General features: G+C 36.6%; 1 protein-coding gene and 1 pseudogene across 4 annotated transcripts; both read left to right on the forward strand.

The window, feature by feature from the left end:
• Window positions 1-18,072, forward strand: part of LOC136676576 (uncharacterized) — a 310,723-nt pseudogene that overhangs the window by 170,796 nt on the left and 121,855 nt on the right.
• On the forward strand, window positions 588-8,899 carry LOC136677209 (uncharacterized protein C5orf34 homolog). 4 transcript variants are annotated; one of them, XM_066654676.1, is made up of 13 exons: window positions 588-696; window positions 1,316-1,523; window positions 1,729-1,818; window positions 3,420-3,964; window positions 4,437-4,529; window positions 4,632-4,746; window positions 5,096-5,187; window positions 5,441-5,510; window positions 6,389-6,538; window positions 7,427-7,542; window positions 7,768-7,878; window positions 8,308-8,348; window positions 8,430-8,899. In XM_066654676.1, the coding sequence occupies exons 2-13, from the start codon at window positions 1,338-1,340 to the stop codon at window positions 8,618-8,620; spliced, it is 1,800 nt and encodes a 599-aa protein (XP_066510773.1). In that variant the 5' UTR covers window positions 588-696; window positions 1,316-1,337; the 3' UTR covers window positions 8,621-8,899. The 4 variants fall into 4 exon arrangements, with proteins under 4 accessions (XP_066510773.1, XP_066510772.1, XP_066510775.1 ...); XM_066654675.1 differs by lacking the exon at window positions 588-696 and adding an exon at window positions 716-791; XM_066654678.1 differs by lacking the exon at window positions 588-696 and adding an exon at window positions 737-749 and having other exon boundaries at window positions 1,336-1,523.

Raw genomic sequence — 18,072 nt, forward strand, 5'->3', positions numbered from 1 at the left:
TGTCAGGACCATCACAAAGCAGGTAAGCATTCTTAGTGCTGCAGTGACACAAATGTGATGGTGGTGCGTTAGTGTGCATTGTGGTGGTAGCACTGGATCAGACCTTGTACTGCTGCTCATGTTTTTAGTCCATCAACCAACAGCATCCTGTAACCACTGATGAAGAATCAACAGGAAGTCCAACACCAACTACAGCAATAGATGAGCTACAGTCTGACTTGGGCAGCATGACCCTGTTGCTAGTTCACAGGTTGTCCCTCCTCTGACTATAAGACCTGTCCTTTTGGAAATGACCAAAACCTTATGACCATCACATATGGCCTTAGTTAAAGTGACTTAGTTCCATGCTTTTGCTCATTTTCCTGCTCCTGACACCACTCACTTGTGGCCTAATGTATCTCAAACCTTGAAATATGCCATTTAAATCAGATAATTATTATTTTCTTAATCTGTCAGTGGTTTTAATATTGTGGCTTAGTATACATGCACTGCTATTAGTAAAATCTTGTCAAAAAAACAGTAAAAGGTAGAAATGCTCAACATATATTTTCTGTAGATGTGTTCAGTTATTTTCACACAGACCTAACAAACGTTGAGGGTGCTGTTCCCCCTCCCACCTCCACTCTGATTGGGGGCGCTGTGACAGACAACGCCCCAGCGCTCAGACGCTGAGGAAGAAAGGCAAACAGACGGCGGGTTTGTTCACAGTTTGTATTTTTGATAATATAGACTTGTGTACAGGGCTCTGGGTAAAATAGTGTCTAAATGTCGTGTGGAGTTCACATAAAAATGTGTGGTGTTAATTCACATTTACTTTAAAGTAGTATTACTGCTTTTAGTAACTAAATAGATGTAAAAGTATTAGAGAATACGCTGAGTATACGTCTGTCAAAACTATACATGAAATAGAGCAGATTATTGTATTCAGTTCTCTTAAATATGTACAAATTCCCACACAACGGTGTGTTCTGCTGTACACAGTGATGGAGAGTGTTCTGATGTGAAGTGGCTGACTGTAGAGACATATATTTGCACAGTGGTGGTGTATGGAACCAGACGTCTCCATGTATACAACGCAGATACAGCATTTTTTATTTCCTCACCAGGCTAAAGAAAAGATTTAAAAAACAAATAACTCTCAAACCTATTGTTAAACATCAGCAGCGTGTTTAGAACTATTTTGTGTAATAACTTTCCTAGAGGAGCTTTTAGAGGAGGACTTCTAGTTCCATTCACCCCCATTCTCAGCCATTCACAATCTAGAATTGTTGACTAATCGAGTATTTTACACCTGTCGATTCCACTGATTTTCCAGATTTTTGCTGATTTTAACAGCGATGGCCTGTGTGCGGTTTATGGTGATGTATGATGATGAGTCGGTGGACGTTTCATTCGTGGATGGTTCTCGTCTCCAGTTGTCTCCCTGTGGCTCAGAGTACATCCTGGAGAGACCTCCAGCTCACCCCTTGCAGAAAAGAGAGAGAGAACGCCACAGGACTAGGTTCACCATCAGTCAGTACAGGGTAATGCATACCAGTGATGACAGGTTCTCTAGGAGCCCATGCAGGGTAATCTGCTCTAGAGAGAACAGGTGTTACTATCAGCAATGCTGTAAATCAAATGCATGTTTAACTACAAACATAATTTAAAACTCATTTCATAAGGTTTAGAGATTTTGAACATGACGATATGTTTTATAATCCTTAATTTCCCATGTCTTGTGTTTAGACTTTAGTGGCTGTTGCCCTGAACTTCAGGAATAAATATGCCACACAGCCTTACTTACCTGAGGAGATTCTTCCTGATGAGCAGAAGGAGGTGAGTCTTCTCTCGAGTTGATGTTAAACGACACACACACACACTGCAAGAACCTTTTTAGGAAAGCTTACATTTTTTGCCCCTAAATTTCTGGGGCCAGTTTTTCAAAACTTTTAATCTTGATCCAAATTGTCTTGATCATCAAATCCCTTTTTTCATAACTAGATTCAAAATTATCTCAGAGATTTTGCCCTAGTTTTTCAAAACCTTTTCAGATTGGATTTAGCTGGTTCAGATATCTCAGGATAAGGATTTCTAGATCTGGATTTTCTGTGATTTAATGCTCCTCAATATTGCCATCTGTTGGATATATAATTTTACCTTTTTTTAATGAAAAATAAAATGGTTAAATCAAGAATTTTAAGAGAGCAAATTGTTCCCTATATTCTCCATCTCCACAATTTAATTATGATTTTAATAGCTTATTTATATTTTTCTTCCTTATTTCAATTGTCTATCTTTTATAGTCACAATTTTGTCTGAAAAACACTTTGATATATATATATATATATATATATATATATATATATATATATATATATATATATATATATATATATATATATATATATATATATATATATATATATATATGAAACAAATTACTAAAATGTCAATTATCATAAGAGAAATAAAGATTTAACACAGCTTTCCTCATTCATTATTGTTTTTTAATCTACATCATCAAAATTTTAAAAAGAGTTCATGTTTTTAATTGTAAATATGTTTGAGTGTGAGTGCTTTAAAATCAGTTTTACAGAACACCGGTTTATTTCCAAGTCATTTTTGTACCAGGTGTGTCCTCGAAATGGTTAATCCTGTTAGAATCCACCTCTCATGGTGGGATAATGATAATCCAGTTATTTAGGATCAAAAAATATTCAAGATTTCTGCTAGAAGCTTAGAAAAACCCAATTGTAGCATTTAATCCTGATTAAACATTAGATTGAATTACAAAATCCAGATCCAAATCTTCATTATCAAAAAACTTGTTTTGAAAAACCCATTTTTCAAGTTTAATCCAACTCGATTGTTATAATATTGTTGGATACATTTTGTAAAACAGACCCCTGGGGACCAGGAGTCATGTATAGGTCATGCTGACAGCAACTGGTCATACACACACAATCACACCTGTGGACAGAACCACTTTAACCCACAATCGATGATGTTTCTGAATAGCTATATATATCCAGTAAAGCAACAGTTTATGTCTGTAGTAACTTTCTCACCCATCCCACAAGCACAGCACTAGCCATTGTGTGGGCAGATGTTGGCTGATATGGTGAATCTGGGTGGTTGAGTGTTGTGTTGTCCAGTGGCAGCATTTAATGAAGTGGCAATGGACCTTCACATGTCTCGCAGGAAACATGTAGTCCTCAGCCTCTCAGGCAGGTGGTACTGTGTGATAGAGGAAGTCATAACTAATTGTTGGAATTGGTAACAACACATATTTGGGGAGAACATCAAGATTAAAAACTATGCATTTTCTTTTCAAAAAACTTAAAAGGGTAGTGTCCCACCCAGACAGGGATTAAAACTAGTCCTGTGAGAATTAGAGTGGTACTAAAGGATAAATGTTTGTGTGTTTTCTCTTTCAGAAGCGTGTAACTGAATTGTTGGAAGTTGAGTGGCCCGCAACAGACTCCTACAGTGTTCTCCAAAGATCTGTGGACGGTGAAACTGTGTCTTCTGTGGATGGAAACGCATGCCTGCGGCTCTCCAGCTGTGGAGAGGACTTTGAGGTGGAGTTCTTGAGCAGCTGCAGTAGGAGCAAAGGACCTTTCCAAAACAAAAAAACAGAACTAGAGAAGCAAAAATATTCTCCATCTAAAGCAGCTGAGCATTTACAGCCATCAGAAAATGTAAAAGATGAAAACAAGGGAACAGGGAGGATTGTAAAGACTTACTCTCGTGTGATCCAACACCACTCTTGCCTCGAAACCCCTCACATGTGGACACACCCTCTCTCTCTAGCTCTCAGCCAGAGGGAAGCCCGGATAACTCAGCACAGCAATGCTATTGGACAGAAGAATGAGGCTGAAAAAGAACGAGAATCAGACCAGACCCTGAAACCTCTGACTAGAGCGAAATCTGTTCTTCCTCTTCCTCTCCCTCTAACCTGCCCCCATCCTCACCTCCACAGGTGAGTACAGATTCTCAACTACTGTATTACTGTGTTTATATATGAAATGTTATTTTGTATGGACGCTAAAGAAATATTTGTGTTTTTTTGTTCCTGGGGCTCCATGTCATTTCATACCATTTCATGTTCAATATACTTATCCTAAGTATGTGTAATATTTGAATGGAGATATTCTTCAGAATATGTTTTGTTTATATTTATTTAATATAATGTTCACATTTTTAGCTTCTATTTTTTTCCGCTACCTCTTTTTTATTGTTGTGTGCCTTGCTCTAACTCTGCTGCTGTAACACTAAATTTCCCTGCTGCGGGACTATCTTGTCTTATCTTGTTTTATCTTAATTTTAATTGTGGTGAAGATGATGATGGTGTTGATATTAATGATTTTACATATGATGTTGATGTTGATGATAATTCTCAGATTGATGATTATGATGGTGGTGATAGTAATGTATAGTTTTGCCCTGCCCAGCTGGCGCTATGGCAGCGGAGCATCTGATTGGTCAGAACTCGGTGTGTTCTCTGAACTGGTGAAAGTTGTGTGGTGCCAGGGCATCATTTATCGGTAAATTATAAGCTTCTCAATGAGTTACATCATTATCAACACATCTATTAATAATTGATATGTATGTGAGTTAAGACGTGTTTACCTGTAATTGTGTGTCAGTGTGCTAGGGGGCACTGTGCCAGTGGTGGAGGTTTCCCCTGCTGATGGAACAGTGATCAGGTCGAATGGAGTTTTAGCTGAATACTACACACACTACAAAACCACCTCATCTACTGTAAGACACACACACAAACACACACAAACTTACATGAATACACACTTAGCACACTGTGGTTTCTGGAGACATTATATAGATTTCTATTTATTCAGCATAGACTTAGCCAGTCCTGCCCCTAATGTTACTGTTAACTTAATTTAATCTCCACAAAATGATATATTTCTGGATTACACACACACATGCGCACGCACACACACAATTTGTGTAATATTAGTGTACTCGGTATTGTTTATTATTATCACCTATTATTCTGAGCCAAGGGGAGACATTTACAGTAACAACAAAGGGTTTGAAAACTATGGTTACACTGTATTGATGTTTACAGTAAACATTTATTTATTTACAGACTCTGGAGAGTGTTTACTACCTAAATGGACTTCCTCCTGACCTTCCTGGACAGCCATACTCTATCAGAAATGTAGTGACCAGAGCTAGCAGGTTATTGTTGTTGTTATTGTTACTACAATTACCAGTAATAATTGTATTTTTTAAATATAGTTTTACATTATTTTAGTTAGTATAAATAAACATAATAATATCAATAATTAATTTAAAGATTAAAAAAGAGAAAACAGTCTGGTTTATATGAAAATGTAAAGAAATATACAGCTTCCATATTTGGATATTTCCTGACACTGACTATATTGATTGATTTATTTGTTATTTTATTAATTTGTTGATTTAATTTCAGAATCCTGCAGTGCTATAAAGAGGCCCGCAGCTGCACAACTCCCAACATGCTACAGTGCTGCTGGAGGAGGGTGAGCACAGCAACTTAACAGCTCTGAGCACCAACTTAATGCACACAGACATGTGTTTGGAGCCAAGAAATAATGCTCTGTCTGCATTCAAATACACAGTTGATCTTATGAAATTTGCTCTTTAACAACAAGCAAACACTGTTGAACTCTCAACTGATTTCGTGTGACAGGAAACATCCCCACTGTCCTCTGCACACATCAGCAGGCTTTGTCCAGAAAGATGTTTGCAGTTTGAGGATCAGCTGTAGGTTTAACACAGTTTAATTAATAGTAGATTTACTTCCATTTCAGTGCTCAGGAGTGCTGGCTTATTTGCAGAATGTAGCATTATTTAACACCTTAATTATTTTGTAAATTAGAACAGTTACATTCAGTTGAAAAATTGTCACGGAACAAAACATGTCTTTGGGAAATGTGTAGTTTACAACAAGACCCAATGGCAGATATTTTCATGTATTTTTAATTTATTTCTGTTGAAGAGAAATCCAGCTTTGACCCTGAATTTTTATGTGGACATGACACTGCTTCAGAATGACCACATAACGTCATTGGAATATTACACACTCATTCCACGTTAGTTTATTTGGTTCAAATTAGCTTACAGGGAACTCCGGTTAACTTGTTTAATTTAGAGCCATTTACTGGCAAATAAATGCTTTACTGTTATATAGAGTTTGATAAAAATGGTTATACAACAGTTATTTCCAATGTGATTAGGTGAGATCCGTTCTAGGAGTGTATTGCTCAAACGATGCTCTCCAAGTACCACATGAATATGTTAAATAATTGTGGTAAATAACTGTGGTACAGTCACAATAATACCTTTAGGTTTTGTGCTATAATTTGAGATATTGGCACTGTTTTTGTGTCTTGGGCAGGTGGAGGTGAGGGAGTGTGTGAATGTGATATCAGAAGTGCAGGTGACTGGTACGGGTCACTTCTTTGCTTTTTCAGACGGCTCTGCGCATATCACTTTTCTCAACGGTGTTCAGGTGCAGACACAGTGGAACACAGACACATCTGCTGAGGTACACACAAACACTCCCTATATACATCTGGGCAGGCACACACCTAACACACAGTACACACATGTACAGGTCTATGTTAATATTCACTACAAAAACCTGAAAAAGTACTAATTTAATCTTGTGTGCTTGCTTCCTGCTTCTTTTGCTTTGACGTTGTTAAAGATTTTGTTCTTGTGAGTTACTGGTGTGCACAGTCTGGCCTGATTCTGTCTGGAATAATGAAGTTTGAGTCTCCTTTAAGTTACGATTTATTCCAGAAATAATGGGGACCGTAGACAAATCGAGTAATTAAAAAAAATGGAGAAACATTGCATTGCCATGCAGTATAATATGTTCTATATGTTACTAGTTTTGTCAGTAAGTAACCTACATTAAATACATGTAATACAATAGGAAATTACAATACACAGAGAAATGTTCTAAAATGTAAATGCATGTTACTGCTTTGGATAATACAGACGCATACTAAATCATTTTGTTTACTCATAATGGTTCTAAGAACTGAATGTGTGATTACTAATAACAGTTGATAAAATAACATGGGTGCCTTTTGGTATTACTTGGTTTTATGAGGAGAAACATTAAGTATTGCTTGCCTTAGAGCTCCAACAGCGTTCATCTGTCTCTTAGTAGCAGTGCCGCTGTACATCTCTCAGAATTGCAGTGGGGAGAAGTGATGACATGGTTTATGGTTAAATAGATTTTAATAATGTGGTGGAGTAAAACAGTAGGATACTTGATTTTGAAATGTAGTGGAGTTTCTTTTATCTTTTGTCAGTTAAATAAACTTTCAAGAAAATTAACCAATGACAAGTTCTTGTTTTTATTGCATTTTGCTAAATCCCAACTTTTCTAGAAATGAGGATTGTAATTTTTTTTTATTTGCAGGAGCATGTCAGTGTGGGGACAGAGCCCCTTAGTAAGGGGGCTGGGCTTTATCAGCTCACACTTCCTAATGGCCAGAAGCACCTGCTGCAGGAAGAAAGGGACGGAGTTTATCACAGGTAGAAAGAGATCTAACTCAAGTCTAAGTCAAAGCTGAAATTGAAATTGAACATTTTTATCTTGTTGGTTAATGTCCAACAAGCAAAAACACTAAATTATTTTGTGGTCAATACAGTGATGAACAACTAGGATGTGGCCTTCACAAGATCAGAAAAACGTGCAGGAGAGTTTTGTTTTTGGTTTTGTTCATAATGTAATGTTATTATCAAATTTTCATATGGCAGATATGTGACAGTAGTAAGGGAGTGGTGTAACTGGGTAAAGAAGAATGTTTTGACCACTGGAGATTTATCAGCACCTGCTCAACCATGCAGTGATCAGCCAGTAGACAGCAGGTATTCTATAAACTTATTTATGTTTGAACTTATTTATCTTCAGCTTCTTAAACATCATTATACTGTACTTCATAATAATTTTCACCTTTATAGTCGCCTCTTTATTTAAACTATTTAAACACTGTATATTTTAGCTTTCTGTATTTATAAGTAATAATTTCATTTCTTTCTTTCTTTGCCTTTAGCATTTACTAGCATTTAGCTGTTAATTAATATAATTTGTTAAACTGTTAAATAGTAAAATGTATTATTTTTAGTTATTTCTACATAACAGTGGTTTTGCTCTCAGTGGATGTTCTGATGGAGTTTTTCTTGCTATTTGGGCTTGTACTTATTTGTGCAAAGCTGGTATTCTGACAGCACCCATTTAAATAAATGCTATGAAATCAAGTTTGAATTTAACTGAAAAAAATGTTTTTCTGTTTTCAGGTGTGTATTGGCTGAGCTCCAGAAGATCAGGAGATTTCACTGTATCCTTCAAAGATTATGTGTATAAATACAGAAAAAAACAGCACTGTGCCTTTTTTTTCCCTTAACTCCACTGTGTTCAGTTCTTCTGGACAACAACCCAGTTCTGACCTCTCACAGTGACCAATTACAAAGACTCACACAGACCTCTAACCTCTCTGTCCTCACCATCACCAACAGTACTGTCACTGAGGCCCTGCAGAAAACCACCAAAACCATCCAGGATATAAATGCTCTTTTGACACAAAAGCCACGGACACCATCCACTACGTAAACACTCTACTTGCCATAACCACCAGCACCATTTAATATATTAACACCCTGTTTCCCCCCCCAAAAAACTATAAACCATATACATAAATGATCTACTGGCAAAATCTCATTACGCTCTAAGATATTAATATTCTGTTAAATCCGCTTAAACCATCATGATATAAAGGCTCTATTTGCCCTAAACCACTAAAATCATCAGGTCATAAACACTCTCTAATGTATTTGCAGATTGGAAATATCATTTTTGTTTATCATTATCATTTTGTGTCTTTTTTATATGTTAATGTCAAATTTTTATTAAATGTTGAATTATTTGCATTTGAATTTCTTTCACTGGGTTTGAATAATACTGTGGTAGATAGTACATTGGAAGAAAAAGGGACAGTAAGTGTATACAGTGTCCAGTGAGAAAGAAAGTGTTGGGTAAAGTTGTGTGCTCATCATTTCTAGAGAGAAAGTGAGAGAAGGAGAAATGGAGGGAGGGAGGGAGGGAGGAAGTCTTTAACCTCACCATCAATAGCTGTCTCTTAGGACCTGCAGAAAAGTGACAGGGAGGAGAACAAAGGAGATAGAGGACAAATATATCTCGACTGTCCTACATTTGTCAGAACTCCTCATTATGGTATGTGTTTTCTCTTTGTTCTGTGATGCTATCAACTTCAATAAGCTTCTTGGAATTGGATAATAATATTACAATGCTTGTATATTAATAATAACCTCAACCTCAACACATGAAAATGATTTTAAAATGCATTACCAGAAGAATATTGGTTTTAATTCAGTGCTCATTGCAACAGTGTCAAATAAGTTCTAAACATTAATCTTAAGCTGCAGTTATTTGAAGCTCACTGTTGTAACAGGTGTTTAACTCTGCACACTCAGTCTGTATTTTTTTAAAGGGGGTATAGAGACCCCCGGCAATGGGATCTGGAACAGTGGAGCTGTGTTTTCTACAGTGAAGGAACTCCATTCAAAACCTTTGGTATGAATTGGTACTAGTTTTTCACACTGTATTTCCAAACGTATCCGGGCACCTGCTGATTGAGTGTTTTCTTCTTTGCTGCAGTAACAGTATCCACTCTCCTGTGAAAGCTTTACCCTAATTGTTGGAACATTACTTTGAGGATTTGATTACATAGATAAACATCTAATTGAACTTTAGTGAAGGCAGGTACTGGTGTTTGACAATTACATCTGGATCATACACATCACATTCACCCAAATGTGTTTTGTTGGGTCTCCATCACTCGGTTCCACTGCTCCACATTCTGGGTGTGCTTTGTACCCCCCTGGTTTAGTTTAACTACACATTTACCTTCTTTCCTTGGATGTATTTCTTTATTTTCAATGTGTCTCTAAAATCTGAAAGGCTCACTAAAGACACAATATAACAGACTGTCTATATCCTGAAGATGAAGAAAATTTACTGTGGAAATTTTTATATAATTGCCCTATAAACATAGCATTGGACATGATAGAATGTGTGGGGAGTGCATTTGGCTTAATTCATTGGGCTTTATTTTCAAAGTTGGATGAGCAGTAGAGCTGAGTATGTGGGTTGCACCCATGAAAAATTGTCAAATCCTCTCTGCCAAAGCCAATTACATTGTACAACCTATGCTTATAAGTAATTTCTTCAGTTTTATTTGTATAAGTTCCATCTCTCAGTGCTGTTCAAATGAAAGTCAAAGGTCATATGTTTAAATATGTTCAAAAAGACAAAAGCTTTCATGGGGTGTTCTAATTTTCACGACTATATACCCACAGTTCATGTTTCCACATATTCTGTCATATCACATGCTACGTTCACAGGGCCGTTACAAAAAATGTCCACAGTAAAATCTTCAGGATATCAATAGTCTGTTATATTGTGTCTTCAGTGAGACTTTCAGATGTTTGAGACACTTTGAAAATAAAGAGATAATATCTGCGGAAAGAAGCTGAACGTGTAGTTTTTCCACGGTATGGAAGTTGTGTTTGTATTTTGCCATCTAGCGGTGACAGAATACAACTAGTGCAGCATTTAAGGGGAAAGAGAAAATCCAAATAAATCGATTCCTCATCCTTTGTATCGCGGATGTGCACTCTGAATTTTTTTAACTCGTATTTTGGCATCTGAATTTGGCCTGTCGAATTTGAGCAACTTCAAAATATATTGTTTGAATTTTTTTAAGCTTGATTTATTTTAAAAATCTGAATTTATTAACCTTGAATAATAACAGTGAAAATGTGTTCTTAAAAATTCATGAATTCAATTCAAGAGTAACTATATTCAGATGAATAATTGCGAAGCAAAATATTCAGAGGTGGAAATCTGAAGACTTAAGTTCAAAAGCAACAAAATTCAGTGCTACAAATTCAAAGGTTGCAATATTTCAAAGTCTGATGAGACAGATTTGCTTCCACAGATTAAACGGGGCTCAACACTGCAATAGGCAATAATACCCACCCCCCCAAAAAATTACTTTACTTATCACGGTTTTCGTCGGCTGGAACTGGCATGAAGTGTTCGTTTTGAGGATGGTCCAGGACTTGCGCTTGGTGAAGTCAGTTGGACTTTGATAACTAGATGACATCAAATTTGATGTATTTCTCAGTTTCACAGCAGCCTTTCTGGCACAGATTTTGTATATTGCTTCATCTTAAATGACTGGCTCTTTCTTTTCATTTGGTTGAAATCCGAAATGCTCCCAAACAGGCCAAACTGCATTTGGTTTTGCATCTAGGTTAGCTGCCATTGTTTCCATTTTATAAAAGAAGGCACTCAGTGGTTCAGCAGCAGTTTAGATGCTAACAGTTGGGAAAGTCTTTAGTTTTTATGATTCTTTAAACAAATCTACTTAATATTAACACACACTAAAGTCTAAACAAGAAAGACCTTTCAAATAAAGGGAAAACATGGGAAAATATTGCAATTTTTAGTGACAATCGCTTGCCCTTCCCTGCAGTTGAGTGGTCAATAGTGTGGTATTATCATAGCATGGTATATTATCATATATCGAAAACTGTGTTTGGTTACATAATTAATGTCACCAATATTTTAGCTGCACCCTCTGTTCTGTTCCCTGCTTTTCTCTGGTCTCTCTTCTGGGGCAATTGTGGATTTGTTTGTAAACAATGGTTTCATTTTATTTAAGTTTAATTTATTTAAGATATTTGGAGATTTTTATGTATTTCTATTCCAATATCTGAGTATTCTTAACTGTGTTTTTTTTTATTTTGCTAAATATCCATTACTCTTTAAATGAGTGTAATTGCATTATTATGCTGTTATCATTAAAACAGTAGCATAAGATGAGGATAATATAATATTAGCACAGTTATTTCTCAGACAATAAATCAACCTCATATAAATGGTTATTGTTGCAGGCCTGCTCTGGTGGACTGCTGTCATGGCGAGGTTATTTTTGGATCATGAAACTTGTCTTGTTATATTCTAATAGTCAGTGCGTTTCTGTTGAGTGAGCAGAGAGTTGACTTTTGGTCAGAATGGAAGAGTGGGCTCTGAGCTGCTGTGTATGAATTAAATGATCTGTTCACACCTCTGTTATTAGAGTGATGAGAGAGTACTTCCTCTCCAGCTCAGTGTGTCTCAGCAGACTCACTGCTCAGACATTTTCTGTCTGAGGACTCCACACACTCAACCCAATCTTGAGACTCACCAGCTTCAGGAGTCAGGTAACACGCTTCTGGACACATCTGTTCTGTGCTTTACTTATGAGGCTAATGTTGGTAATGGAAGTGTGTAGCCACCAATTAGCATTACTTGATTTAGCATTAACTCAATTCAGTTTTGTGTTAGTGTTTGACAATAAAAGCACAAAAATGGACAAAGGTATTCTCAATGGTGGCTACTATTGCTCTTTTAACTGTCTTATAATGTGTTAGTCCAAAAATATTTAAAACATTTAGTCCATGTTTATAACTGTGATTCCGTGTCCTAATCAATGCTCTCAGAGATTTTTATAAGAGTCTATTAGAAAATGACCCTCTCCAAACAGAGCTTTTGTTTGTTTTGTTCTAATTGTTGTGGTATAAGCCTTCATTGTTTTAAAGTGACTAGATGTTTGGGACCCCCGGCAGGAGGTCACTGGAGGCAGGAGCCTCTAGCTTTTTATTAACAAAAAGAAACATTATCAAAATAACCAGTATTTTGGCATTTAATCATCCAGTCCCTGCGCATCTGTCTCTTTCTCTGACTTTCCTCAACTCACTCCAGACCTTAACACCAGTTGTTTGCCAGTTATTGAGAGCTTAATTGGCTAAAACTGAGGAGAAAATCTGTGTGTGGCTCATGGCTCGGCTCTGAGCTCCGCATTCTGGGTCAAATCTGTTGCTTAGTCCTAGTTAAGGTAACAGACTTTGAGGCAGGGTACAGCCTGTGGCAAAAGTTTAGCAAGGCCCCTCCATCCACTCTCTGGGAGCCACACTTTTGGAAACTAAATTGCCCATGTGTACATTCAAAGACACATGCAGTTTAGACTAATAAGTTTCATGCAGGACGAAGCAGTGAATCTAGATAAAATAAATATTCACTGCATTAGTTTGGATTATGCCTATGTCTTTTGGTCTTTTGAGTTTCAAAACCTTGCCTTGTATATCATCTTATGGGTTTGTTTAGTTTAATTTCATTTGCATTTAGGAAGAAGCTCTGTATGTTTCTTTGTGTTGCAGAGTTTTTAGGCATTTAAATAACTTCTGCACTGATTCTTCTTCATGTGATCTATCAGCCAAAATTCTGATATCTAGTACCCTGGATGTATTAGTATTGATGCACGATATATCTGCGGCTGATATATTATTTTCCGATGTGTGGATTTTTTATTTATTGTTATTGGCCCGATATTGGAATTTTAGCAGATATTACAACTGATAAATTGGTGCCTTTTTTGTGCTTGTGCATATACACCGATGTCTATAAATACACAGCTATGTCTGTCATGTGGACGTTTTTCACAGTTTCTGCAGAGAACAGTTTCTGGGATTAAATTTCCCTGTGGTAAAAACTAATTTAATATATCAACCACACTCAGGACACACGCACACACACGCAGCAGGTTAAATTACAGAAAGACTCTCGACCACCACAGTGCACGAGCCCTTCTTATATAAAATACATGAAAATAGATGTAGAGTCATTCAGCGTCTGAATTTATTGATGAAACATGACAATGAACGATTACAAACACTCGCTCAAACACACTCTCCATCGCTTGCTCTGAGTCACTTTATGTTGCTCTTTCCCTCGCTCTCCAAAACAAATCTGGTGCTGCACTAATTAGCACCCCTCTAGATCTTATACAAATATATAATACTACAACTAATATAACTAACCTGATTAAATGAACCTATGATTAAAAAAGAAATTTGTTTTGCTATAATCCACATTTATAATCAGTTATAAAGATCGGTTTCGGCTACTCCAAGGTGCTAATTATCGGTAATCATAGCCCAAAATTTCAGAATCTGTGCATCCCTATGTATTAGAGATTCTGTACTATACCTGTGCAATTCAACAGCAAAAATGTAACAAGTTGTTCTCAGCTATGTATTCAATGTTAGTAGATTGTGTCAGGTCAGTGAGAGAATTAATGAGGGCAATGTTCTGTAAAACGTCCCCAAACAAAGCAGCTGCTGTTAGGGAAGAACACATTTGTTGATAGAGACTGGAGGGTCAGTTCTTCAGTTTCAGGTTTGCACAGTACATCTAGCTCATCTATAGATCAGTTTTAAACAGTATTTCTGTTGTTTTGTTAGTATTTTATTTTACAACAAAAGCTGGTTTTGGCCTCCCTCTTCTAACTAGTTTCCCCTCACCCCTAGTGCACCTTGTAGATGCTTCTGTTTTGTATTCTTTTTTTGTTCATTTCCTGTGGTGCTGCTGCTTTTCTTGTGCATTTCCTCCAGCATACAATGCTAAGTAGAGCATGATCTGAGTGTTTCTACTCAGAAGAGATACTCCATTACAAATACTAATTAATTCTCAAAAAAAAAATTTAATGGAAAATAGAAGGGTCTATAAAAGGCCAGTCACTGTCTGACCAATGACATTTCAAATATATGTAGCTATTTTAATATACAAGCAGAAACTAGCTACAACCATTTAGCAAAAAAAATGTAAATAGTACAGAGCTTTATTTAAAAACCGGCTATGCTCATATACATAGTTTTTAAATCCATTTAATTTAATCTTCATAACCCAGTCAGCTTTTAAAATACAGCATGCACTGTATATTACAGTGCTGTCGTCAGGTTTGTTCAACTCTAGTCAAAGATACAATATGTTGTAGTTTTTTAGTTTCTGAGTAAAAATGAGTGACTTCTGCACATTTATGAACAGTAACTATTTACTAGATTTAATGGGACATATTATACCTTTTTTTAAACAAGTTAGAACATGTTCATAAGGTTCTTTGCACAAAATCACTCACAGCTCTATTCTTGACACTTTCAGTCCCTTTCAGAATGAGCCGTTTAAGGATTGTGTCACTTTTATGCATAAACTGTTGCTGACCACGCCCCACCCATTCCATGCATTTGTCTGACTCAGTACCTGCTGCAGTCCTTAAGGAGGAGTAGAAGAAAAGATGCAAACATAGCTGTTTATTCTCCAGCTTATATTCCAGGGGCTATGTACGTAGACTATTATTTAATAACAATCCAACCTTGAGAAGAACTGTCACAGGTTTCTGTCACTGCTGTTCCCACATCTCAACAGTCTGCCAGAGCGGGTGCACACTTCCCTAGAAATATGTTGTCTGGGATATATATATATATATATATATATATATATGTGTGTGTGCGCGTTTTTTTTTTCCTCTTTTCATTTCCTGAAGGATAGTTTCTCTTCATCTTCTGATTATACACATACTCTCCCTAACTTGAGACGAGGGGGGCCTTTGTTAATTTGTGGGAATGTACGCAACGTGCATAGGGAGCATATAGGGCTCTGCCTGCACAAACACCTTCACAAATGCCAGGGTGGATCTATGCAAATATCCCTAGTGTGACGTTACAATAAAGGAGCCATCCAAACAGCTCGTAGAAGCATATGATTCCTGACACCAAAATCTTTCAACTGACTCACAGAATAAGGATGGATGGGTTTTTTTTTTCCCAAGCTTTTTCGAGGAGCAGTAGAGACACAAGTGGAAATACAAAAGCACTCAAAAAGTGAGCTTTGCAAAATATATCCCCTTTAACATATAGAGGGGAAATATATAAACCTTTCACAGTACTACCATATTTTATATTTCTAACTATTTTTTTGCAAATACATCCATGTTTCTAGAATATTTGAGATATTTTATAAAATGACACCTGTTTTAATTAAAAAGACAAATATATAGAAAGATTTTCAGTGTTTTCAGTGACCAACTTGATTGTATTTTGTTAATATAAACACATTTAGAATTTGGAACAAGTTGGAACAGATGCAAAATATAGTCAAAAATGAATATAAAAAGACCATCTAGCAAATGCTTAGGCTTTGCAAACTCATAAAAACTTTGCACTCATAAAAAATAAATAGGTGCTTCCAAAGGTTTTTTGAGCATGACATGGATGAACCACTTTTGGTTTGATAAAGAACCATGTTTGTTAAAGAGATATATGAAGGAACTTTTAAAGGTTTAAACATATGTGCCAAAATGATTCTTTATGGAACCAAACTTGGTTCTTCTTTGACATCACTCAAAAAAACCCTTCTTAGCACCTTTATTTTTAAAAGTGTGTGAAACGTTCTCTGAAAATGGTCAGATATTGTCAGAACATATCTGAACTAAGATTGTAGAGAATTTAGCCATTTCACAACATATCATCCACAACATTGTAAAACGATTCAGGAAATTTCAAAACTCTCAGTCCACATAAGACAACTGGAATTTTACTCAAGAGTAGTCTAAGAATGAAGTCTGCTGCTAGAAATGAAACCTGAAATTCTATTACACAAAAGATAAAGCCTGATGTGAATTTTACAGAGAAATACTGCTAGGTTCTCTGGATACAACACAACAGACAGCGGAAAATGCTGTAATGAAATTAATTAAATTTCAGCTTGCTTTTTGATAAAAACAGACCTCCAGTTCTCTGTGCCAAAGAGGAAAAGACCCTTCCTGGCTGTTATTGGCGATATGTACAAGAGCAAGTACATCAGTGCCCAGGGAAACAGAATCTTGTATTTGTGGGAAGTTACCACTGATCCATCCATCCATTATCTGTAACCGCTTATCCAATTTAGGGTCGCGGGGGGTCCAGAGCCTACCTGGAATCATCGGGCGCAAGGCGGGAATACACCCTGGAGGGGACGCCAGTCCTTCACAGGGCAACACAGACACACACACATTCACACCTACGGACACTTTCGAGTCGCCAGTCCACCTGCAACGTGTGTTTTTGGACTGTGGGAGGAAACCTCCAGCTGTGTGACTGCGACACTACCTGCTGCGCCACCGTGCCGCCCAAGTTACCACTGATGTAAAAACATATTTTGGAATTATAGCAAGACACATGCTGTTATCAAGGTAAAATCTTTTCTGGATATTTCAGCATACAAATATTAGACCTTATTGTTCATGAACAAAGTGATTTCATCAAATGTCTCCTGTGATGCATCAGATAATGGTGAACACAAGCAAGTTTTGCATCAAGCAAGTATCATTTCTTGGACTATTAAAATTTTAAAACATTGCTAAAAGGAAAGGTGATATAACACTGGTAAACATGGCTTACATTTTTGGAGTGTATTGTTGGCTCTATTGTAGAGAGACAATAGGGAGAGTACAATAAATGAACAATAGTATAATCACAAACATACAAAAAATGTATTTGTAAACAGTACACAGCTCCCAGACCATACCCTCATGTGATGCTCTCAAAGGTAGGGAATGAGGGTGTGTTCCCTTCCCTGCCAAACCACAAAATCTTTGTGGGATTTAATGAAAGATGATGGTAGATGAAGGCCTGTTGAACAGTAGTGCAAATGAGTAAAAGAATAACCAGCTGCATAGGTGATGTCACTGATGTGTATATATAACACTGTGAGTTCTGAGGAATGCCTTCAATAACAGGAAGGATGTGAGAGGGATAATGATTCAGTTTTACATGATGTATTCTCTGAGACAAATAATTTAAAAGACAAGCCAAAGAAAACCCCAACACTGCTCAGCTAGTTTAATGAAGTGGAATGATCATATGTTATTGAGGATAATATTGTGCCCATATATACCTGTGAATTTTGGCATAGATGATTCTAAGTTGGTAATTTCAATGTTAGCAATTGTGAACAGAATTAATCAAAAGCATTATAAAATTTGCAAAGATCTCCAGTCTGTTTGTGTGCTGGAAACAGATCTAATGTGTTTAAGAAGCCAATAAACAGCCAGTAAACTGTTAAAAAATAGACAATGGGACTCAGTCCAAAATGCTAGGATTCTCTTTCTGTTCACAGCAGAG

The sequence above is a fragment of the Hoplias malabaricus genome, chromosome X2, assembly GCF_029633855.1.
Source record: "Hoplias malabaricus isolate fHopMal1 chromosome X2, fHopMal1.hap1, whole genome shotgun sequence".
In the NCBI taxonomy this organism is placed as follows: Eukaryota; Metazoa; Chordata; class Actinopteri; order Characiformes; family Erythrinidae; genus Hoplias; species Hoplias malabaricus.